The following is a 20,604-nucleotide window of genomic DNA, read 5'->3' on the forward strand; positions in this document are numbered from 1 at the left end:
TGAAGAAAACACAATCTGTTTACATTTGGTCAGTTGTTTTCAGCTGCAGAATGGATTATTTCAAAGCAATCTGTTGAGAGGTGCAGGGAAGAACATTTAGGTGCTTATGAGTCATGCTGGGATTTGACAAGGTTGGCCCCAAGACATGGCTCATCCAGGACAAATTTACTTCAAAAACACTCGTGATAGAGAAACAACAGAATATTTAACATTAGTTTCACATTTATGAAAATAAAACCGTTCCCACACCGTAAGCTCCCTGAGGGCAGGAGCTACATTCCTCCAAATCACTCTGGTGTCCCTGGAGGCCATCAAAGCACCTGGCCCTCCTGGCATTCAGTTTATTGTTGTTAAATGAATGTGCAATTAAAGACATAGGTCCTTCCTGGACAATGTCATGTGTGAATCTCACTTATGCCAAGACTGGACAGAGAAAAGGACTGAAGATTAGGTCTACCTGGGAACAACCTCTAAAAGGATGCCTGGAACAACCTCTAAAAGGATGCCTGCCATTACTGAATCTGCCAGGAAGTTTTTTTACTGGCTTCATTTCACCATGGAGCTTTTGACTCCATTGAAACAATTTAGAAGAACAATGGCAGGAGGTAGGAAAACCTCAGATGGCTGACTTTCTAAAAGACTAGAAGTAAACAGTTATCTAATAATTGTTTTAGGGGCTAAGAAAGCCTCATCACCCAACACGCACCTGGCTTTGGAGGCCAGAGCCACTCAAATGATCTTAGTGGGTGGGAGCATGACTGTGAAAATGTCCCCCATTCAAAAACTCTCATTCTTTGTAGACTAGTGCTCTCCCAAATATGTTGTTTTCTTCTCACTTGCCTCATTTCCGGCATATTTTCCTTAGAAAAACAGGGCTAAGACAAAAGCCAAAACATTTTTTCAGTTTGAACCTGTTGCTAATCAGGCCTGTCCAGTGAAAAACAGAGGATGGAAAATAAAGTCCCAATTCCACATCTGAATCACCCTCATAGCCAGTTTTTAGCACCACTAACACACCAGGCCACTCACATGGGGGGCATGGCCAAGAAACACAAGTTTCCATCTTTATAGTCATAAGACACCTGTTCTGGAAAACGCCTCTTGCTGTGCACAATACAATGCCATTTAGCTTTTAAAAGGTATTTCTGAATGAGTTGATGTTAAACAGAATTTTAGGAATAAGAAGGGGATTACACCTAACTGCAAGTCAGCTGGAAAGTGTATAAGGAGAGAGATTTCCTTCGTTTACTCCATGGTCTCAAACCTATACAAAAACCAAACCTAAATCACATGCGGGAGCTGTACTTTCAGGCTTTCAGACATACACTTAATTCTGAAAATATTACTTTACTCGGTTGCAGACTAACTGAGGCCCCAAAGTCACCCCAGATCCTCACACATGTCTCCTTTCCCCATGCTCTTGCAATAACTTTAATTACAGTACTTCTGTTAGACATATTTATACATTTTTTATTTTCCAACATGAAAACTAGTTGTAGGTGAGTAGGGACTTGTCCTGTTCATTATTTTGTCTTCTATTCCCAAGATGGCAAGCAAATATTCCTAATAGCAATTTGATGACGTCATGTGACTCACAGATGGGGAAGGAAGGAATTATTAAATTAAAAATGAAAATATACTAATAGCCAGTAAACTCATGAAAAAATGTTCCATGTCTCTAATCATTAGAGAAATGCAAATCAAAACCACAATGAGATATAACCTAACTCCAGTAAGAATAGCTCATATTAAAAAGTCCCAAAACATGGCGGGTGATTGGTGGGATTACACCTGCGGTGCATCTTACAAGGGTATATGTGAAACTTAGTAAATGTAGAATGTAAATGTCTTAACACAATAACTAAGAAAATGCCAGGAAGGCTATGTTAACCAGTGTGATGAAAATGTGTCAAACAGTCTATAAAACCAGTGTATGGTGCCCCATGATCGCATTAATGTACACAGCTATGATTTAAAAAAAAAAAAAAAAAAAGTCCCAAAACAACAGATGCTGTCCTGGCTGCAGAGAGAAAGGAACTCTTAGTATAACCTCTATGGAAAACTGTACGGACCACAAAGAACTGCAAGTAGACCTACCACTGCCATACCCAGCAATCCCACTACTGGGTATATATCCAAAGGAAAACACGTCATTTCATAACAATGGTACCTGCCCACAAATGTTTACAGCAGCACAATTTACAACTACAAATACATGGAAGCAATCCAAGTGCCCATCAATACCTCAATGGAATGATAAAATATATTATATGCAGACTATGGAGTATCACTCACCCATAAAGAAAAATGGTGATCTAGTATCTTTTGTGACAGCCTGGATGGAACTGGAAACCATTCTTCTAAGTGAAGCATCACAAGAATGGACAAACAAACACATGGGCTCAATACCAAATTGGAACTAATTGATTAGCACTTAAGTGCACAAATGGAAGTAAATCTCAGTGAAAATCAAGCTGCGGGAAGGGATGGGTAAATTCACACGTTTGCTACAGTGTGAACTGTTGAACACCACACTTACAACTTTGACTCCATCTATACAAAACCAAAGTATGTATGCAAAACATTTGTACCCCTATATTCTGAAATTTTAAAAATTTTAAAAATAAATTTTAAATGGATAACATCATGGAAATCCATAAAATCAAAACAATTGAGTAATTTATAATAAAGCTGTATTTCAGAATGTCATTAAGGAAAATAACATCTTTGAAGAGTATAAATCAAAAGAGGTTTCTCAAAATGTGGTGAGTTGTGCTTTTTTAATAAGAAAGATAAAAAGATCGATCTCAGTGGTATAAAAGTTGAAATATAGTCACATATAAATATTTCTATAATCTGGCAAAAACTCTGAGGATAATGAGAAAATAATATACTTTTGTGAACACAAATCTCAATTTCAGAGATGTCAAATGTGAAAAAATATGTATGCATCTTGGAATTCAGTTAAATACTGTAGAATTTCTTTACATTTGGATTTGTCAGAGCTTTTAAGAGATTAACATGAACAGTGAATTTTCAAGACTGGGGAGAGAAAATAGGGAGGCAAGGTTGGGAGAAAATATAATATTTTAAAGAGTAGAATTCCCAAATATTGTTTGGAAAATATCAAGCAAAAAGCTGATGTAGACCAAGAGATGAGAACAACATAAATTTTCACTAATGGTTGAATGGATAAACAAAATGTTGTATATACATACCATGGAATGTTATTCAGCCTTAAAAAGAAAGGAAATTGTGTCACATGATACAAGGCAGAGGAACCTTGAGGACATTATGCTAAGTGAAATAAGCCAATCACAGAAAGACAAATACTACGCATAATTTCATTTATATGAGGTATCTAAAGTAGCGAAACGCATAGAAAGAAAAAGTAAGGAGGTGATGGGCAGGAACTAAAGGGAGGGGGAAGTGAGGAGTTGGTTTTGAAGAATGAAAAATTTCTGGACATCTACTGCACAGCAATGTGAATACACTTAACACTACTGAAGTGTGTACTTAAAAATAGTTGAATTGCTAAATTGTATATTGTGTGGTTTTTAGCACAACTAAAAATTTTTAAATCATTTTTTCAAAAAGCTGAGATAGACCATTCTTATAAAATCTATTTCATATGATTAATGTTAAGTATTGAGCTAATACAGGTAAAGCATTTAGAGAATGCCTGAAACATAGAAAGTGGTATTTAAGTGTTAGCTATAGTTACGATTTGTTTTTAATCCCTACTTTTTGGTGTCAACAATATCATGAGTCTATAAAGAAGCTGACACCACAGTATTGATGCCATTATATGGGGACTGTCTCCGGCTAACTGTCCTCTCCTCTCCAACAGATGATAATCGCTTACTACTGGCCACTCTCTTGACAAACCTACCTACTTCTCTGAAAAGTCTGGAAGTAGAATCTTAACTCCTCCACAACACGAAGAGCTAAGATCGTATTGTGAGATCGCACTTTGCCATTCCCACCATGAGCATACCTTTCAGAGACTCCTTCCCAAACCCAGGATGTAAGTTCCAGCAGGCATCACAGCCTGACATGTGCCAAGGACTTAGTGAATATTTATTAAATGAATTCACCTGTGGCTCAGTGAGTAGGGTGCCGGCCCCATATGCCAAGGGTGGTGGGTTCAAACCCAGCCCCGGCCAAACTGCAATAAAAAAATAGCCGGGCGTTGTGGTGGGCGCCTGTAGTCCCAGCTGCTCAGGAGGCTGAGGCAAGAGAATCGCGTAAGCCCAAGAATAGAGGTTGCTGTGAGCCGTGTGACGCCACGGCACTCTACTGAGGGCGGTACAGTGAGACTCTGTCTCTACAAAAAATAAAAATAAAAAATAAAACCTTAAATAGTGACACCAAAGAACCCTTTCCAGTATAAGCTTGGGTCTCAATTTGATCAGATCATCATACAAATTGGGGCAAAATAGATATCAATCCAAGACTCCCCCTCAGAAGCCCACTGGTTTTAGGTGGGGTTTGTTCCTCTGTCTAAAAGGGACACGTCCTTCTCTGTTTAAATCAGCCAAGAGGCAAGCAAAAACCTGGGAAATCTACTTTTTGTATTTTCTAGAATGAAGTGATATATAAATAATTAAGAAATGTATCCCTTGTGGCCCAGTTAATTATCATGTCATATTAATATTAATTCATCTGAAAAAACATCACTCTGCATTCTGGAATCAGTGCCACAACTACATTTAGATTTTTAGACTCTGAGCCCTTGTGCCACAGTATCAGCCAGGATGCACACATTTTCACAGGCCGATCTGCAGCCTTACAGGAATGGTCCTTGGGGCAGGTAGAGTAAGTGGCAATTGTGTGAAGTGGCTGACTATAGGAAGGTAGGAATGGTTCTTCCTGTGGCACTTGCCTCAGACAGGAGAAAGGGCTCTAGAAACACCCAACAATATGAAATGACTGGAGTACGTTCCATATGCCTGGTGCCATTCAAGATTTTATTATAGATATGCAGATAGTTTAGATGAGCTTCTTTTCCTCCAGGACAGTGGTTCTCAGCCTTCCTAATGCCGCGGCCCTTTAATACAGTTCCTGCGGGTCGCCACCCACAGGTTAAGAACCGCTGCTCCGGGAGTTAATTGATAAGCTACGTAAGATCATAATAGACCTAATAGACCGAGTGAAAGTGATCCTCTACCCTGAAACAGACATCCCTTTTTTTCCTGGCCCTGTCTTAGTGCGGGTATACTTCCCCTCAGGGACGGTGGCTTGGCAGAAGGGCTGAAGGGATTTTAAACCCTCTGGAAAAATTCAATTTAAGTGGATCAGCTGTTTGCTTAACTGACCCCTTCCACCTGGATAAAGATGAATAGGGCCCAGTGTTAAAACAAAAAGTCAGAAGCTTGGATTTCACTCTGTGCTCTGGGTTCAAAGAAGCAGAATTTGGGATTATTCTCCCAGGCTTTCCAGCCCAGTGGTTCTCAAAGTATGGTCCCCAACCAGCAATGTCAGCTACTCCAGGGATCTTGTTAAAAATGCAAATGTCTAAGTTCTACTCAGACCCACTAAATCAGAATCTGAGTCTGGGGCCCAGTGAGCTGTGCTTTAAGAAGCCCTTCACGTAATTCCCATACACACTGAAGCTTGAGAACCACTGGTCCAGCCCAATTCGCCAGTGGAGGAAAGAACACAAATAGTCACTCAGGACTGTCATTGGTTCAAAATTAAGATTGTGCATTCAACTGGAGTTTTCAGTGTAAAAAACAAAAGAAGAGAAAGAAAGGAACACAGAAAAGAAACATGCTAAGTTTGAGAAACCTAATTATAGACAGGTGGGTTGACTTACAGCCAGGTTCAACCATCAGATAATCATGTCTTTGGAGCAATTATTGTTCTCTCTTGTTTTCTTTTAAAATGTGAATACTGGAGAAAGGACTGAAAATAAAGTTGCTTAACATTTGACTCTAACCAATTTTATCAGACTCCAAAAGCAAAGCAGAAAATAATCTAAATGTAAAGGAAGTCATTGAACACTAGTTTCAACTTCACAGTTTTGACAAAGACAACTTGGCAGTAAACCTTCCCACTTAAGCTTGATGTGTCTGTAAATATAAATCATTAACCATGCTGCTGTGTCTCAAGAGGTTTAAACAAAGGTTAGGCTTTCCCTTCATAATTCTGTAACTATTCCGCTTTAAACCTTCGGAATATGAAAATTAGATCTCTTACAAACACCCCTTAGCAAATAGGCTTGCTTCGATCTTACACGTGGAGAGATAAGTCACCAACCCAGGAAGGACAAGTCACATCCCCACGCTTGTCTTTGTTGGACAAAGGTGAAATCATCATATTTTGCCAAGTATAGTGTGCACTTTTTGCCCAAAGTTTTGAAGGAAAAATAAAAACGTACATTATACATGAGTGGTACTGAGGCCTTATCTATCTAAATGTTTTAATTCCTCTATTTTTGCTTATCCATTAAAAGTACAACTCTAGAAAGCAATAACAATATCAATATGCAAAATACTATCCTGGAATACAGGATGAGCAGATAACTATCCTCACCCCCATGCCTGCTTTGAAGTAACACTAAGAAAACTTCTATTTTTGAGTAGCTAAAATCAAAACTCTGTTTTACTTCAACTGTTATGCGCATACCAGTAAGGGCAAAAATATCGACATAGTCTGCTTTTAATTCTGGGCATGTTATCCTAAAAAAGAGAAAATTTGGAATGGATACAGGTGTGCCTCACTTTAAGAAATATCAGCTTCCCAGAAAAAGGAGGAAATGTTCAAAGAAGGAAATGTTCAAAGCTCATTTTTCATTACAAAAAGGATTCACTAATCTCCCTCACCACTTTTTCCCCCCAGACAGGGTCTCACTCTATTATCTGGGCTAGAGTGCAGTGGTGTCATGATAACTCACTGCAATCTCAAACTCCTGGGCTCAAGTGATCCTCCTGCCTCAGCCTCCCTAGTAGCTGGGACTGCAGGCACATAACACTACACCTAGATAATTTTTTTTTAATTCTTTTGTGGAGCTGGGGTCTTGCTATGTTGCTCAGGATAGTCTCAAACTCCTGGCCTCAAGCATTCCTCCCACCTTGGCCAAAGTACCAAGAACACATGTGTGAGCCACTATGCCCTTCCTTAGTACATTACAGAGAAAACAAAATGCTAAGACTTAATTCATATTCAATCCTTTTGACATAAAATGATTGAAAAAATTAGCCTTATGAATATCATTGAACTCAAAGTCATTGATTAAAACCCAAAGGAGGCAAGAACAATTAAAGAAATCTATAAGTTATGGTCACCATTTCATTCTCAAGAAAAATCTTTCTCTTTTGTTGTCTTGCTCAAAATATCAACATCATATCTACATTGAAGGTTTTAGTAAGAATTTTGTTCATAAGTATGTTCAAATGCTCTAGGTTTTACACTTCACAGTTGATACCTAAAGTCAAAACTTTTCTGCTATCCAAGATGTGGAGTTAAATAACTGTCCTATAAAATGGATATTAATACATTTAGAAATAGAACCCTAATTTATGAATTTCCTAAGTATACTTCCTTGTTCCACGTTATCTATAGATCAATGTTTAACTGTTGTCATTGATGACAAAAAGCTTTTATGTCAGGATATCAATTATTTCTCCCTGATTTAAAATATGTTTGCTCTTAGCCCAGATGCATTACATGTTGGGTAAGTGACCATCTCCTCCATAAAGATACCTCAACATTTATTGTCAGTGTTTCTCAGATTTCTCTTCTGAATTAAAACTCTACATCAAGTTTACCTGTCAACACACCAAAACATCTGAATAAAAACCAAAAAATACATAGGAAGAAGTACTTGCCAGTTACTATGTAAGAAAAGAAAATAAATAAATTAAATTTAGCTAAATATACATTCTTCTTGGGTTCAAAGCTCAAGTCAACTATCAATTACATAATTGTAATACTGTCACTTATACCAGACCTATAAAAATGCTTTCTGTTTATTAGTAAAGAGCCATGAACAAGAAACATTTATGATTCAGAGATCTTATAAAAGAAGGAAACATGCTTTTTACCAACCTGGGCTGAGAAACCACAGAAGAAACCAAACCAGAAATGTACAAGTGTAAATGCAAAATTCTTATAGAAGAAATAGCATAAGAATTTGCACATTCGGAAATAGGACCATCTTCCATGAACAAGGAGAAGCCTTTGGAGATATCTAAACTGTGCAAATGAATAGTCACTGGCTAAGACTGCTTGCAGACCTTCCTGGCCGCTGATGCCAACGCCAATATGAGCACCTGCAAAGGAAAGAGGAACACTTTCACTCCAGCTCTTTGGAGAACCTGTCATTCTTCTTTTATGGTTTTCATTTATGAAAAACTTACAGTCATTCCGATCCTAATTTTTCACATATTGTTTCATGAAACACTCATGATAGGTATATAGCCTACTTTTACAAAAGAGAAACTCAGGCTCAGAAAGGATCAATAAATTACACAAAGTTTTATAACTTAAAAGTGGTAAATTGGGGGTTAAAGTTCTATGTTATAAATGGGGGTCTGGTGTTCTTTCCTCTACACTGTAGCTATTACATCCCCAAATGGTACCAAGCGACCAATGTCCTTTTCTAACCTCAAAATACTCAAATGATTTTTTTAAAGACAAAGAGGTTGTGTTATAAATGCTAATAAGGGTAGAAGCATTGGATCCAGAAAGTATCATTCATTTAGAATCATGGCAAAAATAAATTTTAATGTGATCTAGAGAATACACATGGCCAAATGCTGGAAGCAAGAACTCCATGCGTGTAGTATGCCCCACGGAGAAAATGCCCTCTTACTTTTAATCATGCTGATGTCATTGGCTCCATCACCAATGGCCAAAGTGACAGCATTTCTATGCTTCTTCACCAGTTCTACTACTTGGGCTTTCTGAAGTGGGGTGACTCTGCAGCAAACCACAGTCTTACACATGCAGGCAAGTTCTAGGAGGTCATTCTTGACATCACTTTCTAGTGCATGGGCCTATATTATTAAAGACAAAATCCAGAAAAGAGTAGGAAACAATAAAAGAGAGTCATCATTCGGGAAGCAAATGTCTTGTTTCTCAACAGATGTCTTTTCTAACCCACTTAATTCACATCCAGTCATTGCTGAGTCAGGTTTACATAGGCAACAAAAACTAAAGAAATGGGTATGAGCCCCTATTAAAATTAAAATAAAAGACACTGCGCTTTGTGTGCCTCCCTTAACAGTGGAGAGGTGGAGTTAAATGCTAGAAAAGTTCTAGAAACCACTAAAATTAGTGAAAGCAAAAGATGGAAACTATTGACTGTGTCACCAAGTTGAGAAAGATCTACAAAGAATGGTGATTTGTTTGTTCTCAGTGAGGGGCTTTTTGTTTCCTTTGCATTGTTGTTTTGTATATTTAGTGAGTTTTTTGTGATTGTGTAGGCAATTCAAAAAGCAGCTGATCTGGAGATTAGCCCTTAAAGAACACAGCGGGGGAAGGGGGATTAATGGGACTACACCTGCAGTGCATCTTACAAGGGTATAGTAAATGTGGAATGTAAAGGTCTTAGGAAAATAACTAAGAAAATGCCAGGAAAGCTATGTTAACTAGTGTGATGAAAATGTGTCAAACGGTCTATGAACCAAGTGTATGGTGCCCCATGATCATACTAATGTACACAGCTATGATTTAATAAAAAAATAACAAATAACAATAATAATAATAATAAATAAAAATAAAAAAAGAACACAGTGATTGGGCAGCACCTGTGGCTCAAGGAATAGGGCACTGGCCCCATATACCAGAGGTGGTGGGTTCAAACCTGGTCCTGGCCAAAAACTGCAAAAATAAAAAATAAAAAAAGAACACAATGATTGAAACCAAGAGAGGCCAGTGCAACACAGTGGAATGCAATCTGTGCTCAGACAGGGTTCTCCAGCCATTTCTACCCTTCCGGCTATCCAAATACATAAGCGTCTTTAGATATGCCAAGAAAATACTGGAAAAGAAAGTGTAGTCTCTTCTCACTAACTGTGCAAATTTTTTCCAGAAAACATTTCCCTGTACATTCTTTGATAAACACATTAAGAGAAAACAGAAATTCCCTTAAACTCTGAGTCATCAGTGTCTCTGAGTGAATCCTTTGTAACACATTCATAGCCCAGAACGCTCTAGTCCCTACAATCCTTTTGAGTTTTGTCTTCTCCCATCACTTTTCAGTCTACACTTAATTCCTACCATGCCAAATTGCTTCTGCCCTATGATTTAACAGGTTCTTTCTTGCTTCTGTGCCTTTGTACTTGCTGTCACCTCTACTTGAAAGCATCACCTCCTCCAAGAAGTCTTCTTAGATTTTCCCACAAGCAAATAAATACATCTCCCCTGTGCTCTCAAAGCATTGTGTTCATCCTTCTTCTATTATTTGTCACACTACCATGTGACCATCTCACCCCCTAGACAGCAATCCCTAAAACAAGGACCATGTTCTACTCAAATCCTTCCTCTCCAACTCTAGAATACATAATAAATGCTAATGATATGAATAGACCGATGGGTAAATGAACATGAAAATATAATTGTATTGTGTAATGTGTAAAAAATTCTCATGCCCAAGCCTATAATTTCTAGGGGAAATTGTGAGTTAGCTTTCTCACATATTATCACCTTTTCTGAAAGAGAAACAGCCATGTAACTCGCTGTCTTGATAAAATGATCCCTCTTTTTTTCTTTTTCTCTCTCTCTCTCATCATCATCATCAACAAATAAAAAATGACGTTTAGACTCTGAGGGAAAAAGTGCCTAATGATATTCTGCAAAGCATCATGATTCAAGCAAATTAGAATTATGATTAAAAAAAAAAAAAAGCTTCTGACCATATTAGCAAAAACATGATCAGTTCTCCTTAAATGAAAGATGACACTTCATAGTTTCATGAGTTTTGAAGGTGAAGGCTTTGAAGCTGAAAGGGTTTTTGAGGAGCATCTGTCTTATTCCTTCTGTTAACACATTTAGAGACAGAAAATAGTATAAATTAGCACCTGAGCACTCTACCTTCACCACACATTGTCTTCTTTCTTTGAGCCTGAGAGAAAGTCAAAGTACAACTCACTAGAGACCCTTTCCATATGGTGGACCCTGGGCAATTCAGCTTGGAGGCCACCACCTCCAAGTTCCAGACAATGGGCTTATAATTTTCAGTTGCCGTTCATTTGTGCAAGGGAGAAGTTTGTGTCATGTGGACAAACTTCCAACTGAGCTTGGCCTGTAACTGAGTTCTGTAACTTTCCATGGTGTAGAAGGCAACACATCATTACGTCTGGAATCCAGCTGGATGATACTCTAAGCACTAAGAGCTAACAGACAGCTGATCACAAAGGGGAAAACACAATACCTCATATCCAAATCCTTTTGCCCTTTAAGAAACTGTCTACAAGAAGATACATTTATTTTCCAAACTCCAAAATGAAAAATAATTATCAAAGACAGAGAAAGATGTGAGATTAGTTGTTTGTGAATACAAACAATAATTTCACTGTAGTGCAATTAGAACTTTAAATTAGAATTCTAGTTTAGTATTCTAAATTAGAAATTAGTATTCTAAATTAGAAACTCAGAAGAGTATTTTGATACTTGTTCAGGATTTGGAAGCTAAACTACATTAAAAGTACAACGCAAGTTTATTCCACTATGACAAAAACCAGATTTCCTAATCAAAGTAAATTGTTTGGCGTTGCTGTAAAATGCTGCTATTTTCAAAGACCACCAGAGGTATCTTAATGGCAATCATTTGGTATAGTAATTATATGAAGGTCAGGTTGTGTTCTGCAGATCACAAACATTAGCAAGAGCAATAATTACTATATATTATTCCAGTTGCATTATTTTAATTAAGTAACAGTAAGCTGTGACACTCCCCCTTAGAAAAGCACTTAAACAATACTGCTAAGTGGCCCACAGTCATTTAGACAAGATTGATATTCTGCGAATTTCAGTATTTCTTCAGAGCCTCCCTTTCACTGTGGTGGTTCAAACAATGATATATGAAATATATATTAAAAGTTTCCTTGCCCTTTGCAAACAGGAAATTGTTGCATATGCCCTGTTTCAGCTAGTGTAATTTTTTTTTTTTTTTGAAAACCCAAAAGGAGGTCTTGTTATCGCAGCATAAAAGAGATGATTATTGGGGTGAAGGAAAAGAAAGGACAAAAGCCTTAAGCAAACTCACCAAACTGTGGCCATTTATGATTAAGGCATAATCTCCTGTCACTGTTTCTTCTACAACAGAGTCCAGCTCCAGCTGCTGCTTTTTTTCACAAACTACATGGCCGTTGAAAAAACTTCTTTTTTGTCCAAACAAATTTTCCTTTGCTTTCCTTAAAAGAGGTGGGAGGAGGGACAAATATCATAACAAACTATACAGAGCATATATATTAACTCTACAAGAGACTGGCCTAGAGGTAAATTCATTTCATCACAATTCAGACAGAATATGGCATACGATTCAGTTTCAGTAAGCAAGCTGAATGAGTCTTTGTGATGGGAATACCATAGCAAATTTCCAAAATCCAGGATGTTAGGAGGGTAAACATGATGAAAACAGAATCATTTTAAATGTTTCAAATTACCTAAAAGCTAAATCACCATCGTGAGCTGGATTAGAACTAGGGGATAGTCGGTAGATTTGGTACATAAGGTTGTCTGAGCTTCTGGGACTTAAGAACCACAATCTGGCCTGCAATGTTTTTCAATAAGGAAAATCAAAAGACTAAAGACAACTGATGAGATCTTCTAGGAATTCCAAAGCATCCATGTATAAAATAAATTCATTAATTTCAGATCCCAGCTTAAAACACTCCTCTGAGAAACACATTTTATTTTAAATTTGACAATAAAAACAGATGACAGTATTTACTGAATTGGCATAGTCATTACAATAGACTATTTTAAGCAAAGGTTATACTCATCAACTCCAACAATAGAATAAATCATCTGGGAAAGAAACAGACACAATGTAGAGGGTCCATCCGTCCAAAGAGAAACTCCCTCCAAATGCTACATCTAATTAGCAGTGAAACACCCCTGCACGTGCCCTGCATCTCCACCATTCAGGAGGAAGAGCACCCTCAGAAATGGCATTGTACTGTTCTCGAAATGGAAAGATGATGTCTTTAAAGGAAGGGAAATTTCCTCTCCAAGAACACTTGGTTTACAGCCTTTGAAGTAACATAGAGCAAGCTGTCATGACTACAGAAGCTTCAACCACAAGCAGGGAGCTACCAGCTTGGGTAACAACTTGCATTTACAAGTGGAGAAAATGGGGAGTGAGTGATAGACCAGAAAGTGAATGTTTTGGCTTCTGGCAAAATGAAATGGTTCCCCTAAAGGCTCTTCCTATGTAGAAAACATTTATTAGAATGGTTTTATCCTAAGTCTCCTCTGAAAGAAGAGAATGTCTAGTGTACCAAAATAACATTTCAGCCCTCAGCTTTCTAATTATTTAAAAACATAACACTAATTGTTTACATACTAAGTTAAAAAACAAAAAGAAAACAAGAGGAAAAAAAACACCTTATGCTCTGGCTCAACATCCCCTTCTGCTGTCCAGCACCAAAATCACATCCTGTATTTAGGAACCCGGAGGTCACATGGTTCCGAGGATGATATCATACATTTAGCAACAGTTTGCAGAATCAAACTAAAAGATTTATAAAGTCAGAGTGATATGTGTGAAATTGAGGGCGTTATGATAGAGACAGGGAGGCAAAACAGACATGAAAAACCATTGTTTGAAGTGGGAGGATCAGGCTTTTGCATAAGATAACCATGTCAGGGCGCCTACTCACAGTCATGAAATTTATAGTCCCTTACAATGAAGAAAGCAAGGGAGACTAGTTCCTTTAAAATGAGCGTTTCTCTAACAATGTTGCAGAGCCCATAAATTGGGTCTTGAGAAAGCACCACAGGGAAAACACCTCCCAAGGTTTCCTTTTTAGTAAAGTTCTCACTGGCTGTATAAATGACTCAATCTCTGTTTTTCCCCCAGAGAATGAAAACATTCCTAAGAAGGGTGAAGTTCATGAAAGTATTGGCTGAAATTCTATTTACTTAGGATTTTTTCCCCCCTAAACTGTCTTCCTAACATCTCACATGAACCCTTTTCCAGGCAGAAAGGGGCAGTTTTTCCGGCTCTACTGAGATTCCCACTGCCTTCTCTCTGCTCAAGCCAACGTCTTCCCGCCTGACTGGGCTCTCACATTTTCAGAACTTTGCCCATGCTCCATAGCTGTCATTTCTTTTTCTTCCTGGAACATAGCTCTTCAAACACCAGCTGCTTCTCACAAAAGCAATTTATTAGGGAGGGGAAAAGCTTCACATAATTCCCTTCAATGACTAGGAACTATACATTTTTGCCGGCATAACACAAAACACTTAACCGCAGACTATTAATAATAAATGCTTAAACAAAAGAGTGCCTGTTTTTTTTCCGGGCTGCGTAATGAAGGGCAGTTTATTACAATGTTGGCATGCAGGAATGCATTACTAGTTGAGGCGACTGTGGCATTCACAGCCCCATGCCACCACAAGCACAGCAAAGCACAGTTAGGCCCGTGCTGGCTTACAAAAAAAAAAAAAGCAGAATGGGAAAGAGTCGTTCCGTCAGTCCTCTTAGGGTACTGTATATTCAAACATTAAAAGGATCTGTAGGAAATGGATTGAAACTACGGCATCATGTTTAAAAGAAGACAATTTGGATAGAACTTTGGGCTTAGAACCTGAAAAGATCTGGGTTTGGGTACAAGGTTGACATCTCCCGTGCCCATAGTTGAGTTATCTGACCTCTAGCCATGTGATAAGTCAGTGATAGACCCAGGGCTAGAACCCAGGTCTTCTAATCCCTTATTCACACCAAACTGGCTGACACCTGGAGTCAGCCACAGGCTGCCTCCAGGCTAGAATCAGACATAGTGCCACAGGGCATTTAAGAGACAGCCTATCTGCCAACGGTAAAGAAAAGAAGATAGTACTTGAAATTGTGATTTCAAGACCTTGTTCCATTTCCAATGACCTAAGATGCCTTTAAGACATTCAGCCCCTGAACTGGTTTTATTATTAGAAATTAGGGGAATGAGGCCAGTTATTCAGTTTGACTAGTAACTCAACCTGTCAAAATAGATAACAGCTATGAAAACTTGGACTGCTGCACCAGCACGTACTAGTAGGTCTCCAAGATTACTTAAGTGCTCTAAAATTTTATGACTTATGAGAAAAATTTAACTCACTAAGACATTTTGCCTGGGTGACTGGTAGTTAGGAATTAGGACCAAGATGCATTTGTCTGTCCTGCACAATGGTTTTTTTTGTTATTGTTTTTTTATTAATATTAAATCATAGCTGTGTACATTAATGCGACCATGGGGCACCATACATTGGTTTTATAAACAGTTCGACACATTTTTATCACACTGGTTAATATAGCCTTCCTGGCATTTTCTTAGTTATTGTGTTAAGACAATTATATTCTACATTTACTAAGTTTCACATGCATCCTGCACAGTGTTTTAAAGAATCTCTTTGACTTAATGACCACCATGATATTTCCCTTCACCAACGGCACCACCACTCCCTGATGTCTTCAGATAGCCCAGATGGTATGACTGGCCCTGAGTTATCTGCATTTGAGAACCCTGCTCACTCAAACAAACAACTTTTCACCAGGAAGGCATTCAAAAAATACCATTGCATATTTTGTTGATGAAAGACGAAATAGCAATTCCTAGGTATATCACTGGGATACTTCTCAGAAACAGGGGAGTGACTTCCTGGTTTAGTTAGAGGACATGAATTTTTCTAACAATGTGATTCATGCTATGAAAATTAAATACGGAATGAGTTATCTTGTCACACCAAGCAAAATTACAGTTTCAGTCTCTTCCTTTGAGCAGAAGAGATATGTATCACGGAAATGTAATCAATGCAGTAATCTCCTCAGAAACCATAGCAGGGTTTAATTGCAGTTTTCTGGACATACCCATAATACTAAAGCAGGTATGGCAGCAAAATCAACCCAAGATTCAAAGTGTCTAAAATGGTTTCATGACACTAAGTTTGAAATAAGCCATAGGCATGATATGCATGAAAATGACATATTCATGTTTATGTAATAATCAAGACACTTGATATGTTAAAATATAAGCATTTAGATCATTTCTTTTTAATAACTATTATCACTCACATCCTGTTCTTTTTGTTGTTGTTGTTAGATCCTGTCTTTTTGATACGTGATTTCTTTCATGAACTCCTATTGAGCTCAAAACCTAAGAAAATGAAATGATGCAAATTTAAGATTTCAACATTTCTTCCCCAAAGTTATGAGCTTCCATATAAGTGGCTGAGATTAGGACAATAGACAGCCCCTTCAAGCAATAGCTTTTCTTAGATGCTCTTTTCCCCCTCAATCCTGATATTTAGCAAATGTATTCTATAAATGTATTGATTCTACTTATATAGAATTTTCTACCATACATTACCTCTATGTCTTAGACTTAAAGAATGAACTTACTTCCAAGCCTAGGTTGAAATAAATCTTATCTGTTAGTCAATTGAGCAAGGCGGCCTCAAGGGTCCTGAAATATTGTGTCTAGCTAGAAATTATTTTTTTTCTTCTGAATATTTTTTCTTCTCATTAAAAAAATGAAGATAATTTTTTTAGCTTTTTCCTAGCTCTAATAGCATTATGTGAACGCTATTATCTTACAACTTCAGACAATACAAAGAGCCATAAAGAAGCTTGTAAATGTGATCCACAATTCTTTTATCCAGAAAGAGAAGATTTCTATATGTCTTCCAGAGAGGGAGGTAGGGAAGTAGTTAGATATATAGTATTTTATACATATATGTACATACATATATACTTTTTTGCAAAAGAAAGAGATTATACTATGCATGTTTTGTAATCTCATTTCTCACTTAAAAATATCATGGACATTTTACAGTGTCATTAAATACACACTTTTAATGATTATATAGTATTCCATTGCATGTACATATCATAATGTTTAATAAAAGTTCCTCATGGTTGGGTATTTGAACTATTTCTAATTTCTGTTACCATAATTGATGCAGCAATAAATATTTCTTAATGTATGAATTCAAATTCATACATTTGTTTATTTATTTTCTTAAGGGAAATTTCCAGAAGAATTATTAAGTCAAAAGTACACATATGTGTAATTTTGAAATAGACAGCCAGTTGGCCCTCTGGAGAGTTTCTATCAATTTTAACTTCTAACAACAGTATATAAATAATTTATATTTCTCCAGATTCCTTCCACACAATAATCATTATATCATCTATTTAGTGAACCAAATTTAGGGGGGATTAAATCTTGAGATATTAACCCAAGCAACCTTCTCCAGTCACCACCTGGACCACAGGTGCCCCTTCCTCTCTGTTTACTTAGAAATGTGCCTTGCCAAAAAAAAAAAAATAAATGTGCCTTGCCTCATGAGGACCTGACATAGCCAAGAAAAGAATCAAAATCTTACTTTTTGAGCATCAAATTAGACACTTGAAACTCATAGCAGTATCATCATTCTGAACTCAACAGCCATCCATAATTTTGGGCTTTTAGAAAAGAATAAAAAAAGTTTCCTGAAGCCTCAGAAGACTAATTCTTAAAGGAGTTGAGGCATATAATTTTGTCAAAAGGAGCAGAGTAGAAGGAAATTACCTATTCTTCATCCCCATCTCACCCTAGGGAAGAGGGACTTTGCAGAGGAGCTCAGATACTGGTCAGTGGCTCCAAGAAGCCTGGGTCCTGACCCCCAGCTGCATTGACAGTGGATGGAAGAACACTGTGGGGATAGAATCCTCTGGTGTCTCAGGGATACAAGTACCACACAGTTGCCACTTCCCACAGAGGTTTAGTGACATGGAGGAGAGCAGAGTAAAGGGATTTTGAGAATTGAAGTGGCTGCATGAGAACACGAGTCTTCTTGGACACCGAGGTGAGGAAAAGCAGCCACACTTTCCATGTTTCTCTGGGAGAGTGTGGAAGTCAGCCAAGAGGGAAAGCCAACAGCCCCGAGAAACCAGACAGAGACCAGACGGGAACACAGACGTGGGAAGCACTTGACACCGGCAGGGCAGACGCTGATGAGCAGTGACAGGTGAGGCAATTGTGCTTCTCCAACTTGAACTAAATTTAACTGAAAGTGCCTGGTTTAATTGTTCTGTCATCATGCAGAAAAGGGTTCAAGTTCAGTTTTAGAAAATGTAATGACTTTCTTTTCTTGCACACCTGAGCTTTTTGGGGCTGTGAAAGTCAGACAAGCCAGACATGACAAAGCCTCCTTCTTTTTCTCTTCACATCCAATCAAATTCCAAACCCTATTCATTCTACCTCCAAAAAGCTGTCCATTTCATCCCACTTTTTCTTTCCCCACTGCCCCAGACTCTCTGCCCTTATAGGAGAAATAGTAATAAAAGTAGTTCTTGTTCAGGAAAAGATTGGGATCAATGGCTGAAGGAAAAAGGTAAGGGGAAAGGGAGGAAGTAGAGAGGGGGTGAGGAAGGAAAGAAAGAAGCCCATAGAATAATCATAAAGCTTTAAGGCCCTCTCTCATTTCATTCTCCAAATAAAATAATCTACTGCATAAATACTTGCATCCCCATTTTACAAATGTCTCCCAGCCAGCCAGTGAGCCTGAAGCTGAGATTTTAATTGGAATCCAATTGATAGGAAATCTACCTCTTTTCTAACATCTGCTTGTCCCCTAGAACTTTCTTTTGACTCTAGTTGCTAATCTGGTATCTGACCATTCACTCAAGTAAAGCAGTGAGATGCCTCAACAACTGTACTTTTCAGATTAATTATTTAAAAGAAGTAAGAATATGTCTAAGGTGTGCTCAGGGAAGTACATAGCAAGTGATTAGGAACACAGACTTCTGTCCCAAGCTGCCTACATTCAAATATACCTGAATCAGTTCAGGCAGATTATGTGCCTGCTGTATACTTCAGCATCCCGGTCTGTAGTGCGAATGAGGATGCCTACCATTGGACAGCTTGAGAATGAGATGAGGTAATACATGTATATTGCTTACGGTATTGTTTCCGGGCACCATCTCAAAACATTTAGCAATAGGCTCATTAAAATCTAAATCTGCTTGCATCTATATTCTTTCAGCAAAAGTCAAATTCCACCCCCCAAAACAAAAGGTCATTTAAAGAAAACAAATCTAAAAATAAAAAAATTTAATTGATTATTAACAAATTATTATTTCCCTAATAGACACCATAGGATCTATCAGTAAAATTATATAAGTAAGGTTCAGTGCCCATAGCACAGTGGTTATGGTGCCAGCCACATGCACCAAGGCTGGCAGGTTCAAACCCAGCCCAGGCCAGCTAAACAACAATTGTAACAAAAAAATAATAACCAGGTGTTGTGGCAGGTGCCTATAGTCCCAGCTACTTGGGAGGCCGAGGCAAAAGAATTGCTTAAGCTCAACAGTTTGAGATTGCTGTGAGCTGTGACTCCAACGTACTCTACGGTACTCTACCAAGGGCAACATAGTGAGACTCTGTCTCAAAAAAAAAAAAAATTATATAAGTAATAATTACATGATATCAGTAATAATTAATTAGATTTATCAATTTTTATTTGGCAAAGACATATGCAGTCTCCAGTCATAAGCTCTCACTGGCATGACATAGCAATCTCTACTCTAGATAAGTTAGAGAAGTAGTGAGATTTGTCCTACAAATACTATCAATTGGTGATGTTGCTGTTTAAGACTTCCTTTTCAAGGTTCAGGAACAAAAGTTAATGATGGAGACATATTCAAGAAGCCACAGTGCTTTGCTGTATATTGAAGAAAGGTTAGCTCCTCCTAAAATGGAGCAAGAAGCAAGCCTCTTCCCTCTAAGTCATCAACCTGCCTGGGCAGACCTAAGAAGCTTGAGCTTAGAGAAGCTACAAGTAGCAGTGGGCAAAAATTATTACAGGACAGCATTTCTAAAAGTTCTGCCAAAATAATGCAAGTTTTCAAATGTTCTCATCCAACTGAAATAACAAAAAGGAAACAAGTTGATATTTAAAAATATTGCTTCAAACTTTAATGTTTAACAAGTGTCCTCAGTGATGCTGGTCACTCATCACAACATGAGAACTATCTGGTACTAACCAATGCACGTATTTAAAGGACAATTCCATGTAAATGATTTGATTTTTTTCCTAAAAATCTGAGAAATATTGGAAGCCTAAAGGCATCAATTCGCCACTGAAAACAAACTTTTCTTAGTTCGTCACCAAAATGAACAGGAGTTCAGTAAACGTGGAGAAAGAGCTCTATACTAAGTTAGGGCCACCGGGAACTACAGCACACCTTTCTACTTTCTCAACTACCTGATCTTTTCTCCCCTCCCTCCCTCTGCCTTTCCTTCCTTTCCTCCTTCAGCACCTACCTGAGTTCTTCTCTCACTTCTATGGCAGTATTCCCTGCTATGATGAACACATCGTTCATGTCATCTGTCAACATGTTGCAGGCATAACCGATGTTTATAGCAGTTTCTGTTACAAAACAAAGCCCACCTCAGTTAAAATATTCCTTAA

General features: G+C 37.9%; 1 protein-coding gene across 3 annotated transcripts in view; it reads right to left on the reverse strand.

The window, feature by feature from the left end:
* ATP8B4 (ATPase phospholipid transporting 8B4 (putative)) overlaps positions 1 to 20,604 on the reverse strand; it is a 285,374-nt gene that overhangs the window by 41,254 nt on the left and 223,516 nt on the right. For all 3 annotated transcript variants that reach the window (XM_053596147.1, XM_053596146.1, XM_053596148.1), the window contains 4 exons: positions 20,457 to 20,562; positions 12,215 to 12,362; positions 8,819 to 9,002; positions 8,053 to 8,276 (listed from right to left, as the gene is read on the reverse strand). In XM_053596147.1, the coding sequence (XP_053452122.1) occupies positions 8,053 to 8,276; positions 8,819 to 9,002; positions 12,215 to 12,362; positions 20,457 to 20,562 (662 nt within the window). The remainder of the gene's footprint in view (positions 1 to 8,052; positions 8,277 to 8,818; positions 9,003 to 12,214; positions 12,363 to 20,456; positions 20,563 to 20,604) is intronic.

Source organism: Nycticebus coucang, chromosome 6, assembly GCF_027406575.1.
Source record: "Nycticebus coucang isolate mNycCou1 chromosome 6, mNycCou1.pri, whole genome shotgun sequence".
Taxonomy (NCBI): domain Eukaryota; kingdom Metazoa; phylum Chordata; class Mammalia; order Primates; family Lorisidae; genus Nycticebus; species Nycticebus coucang.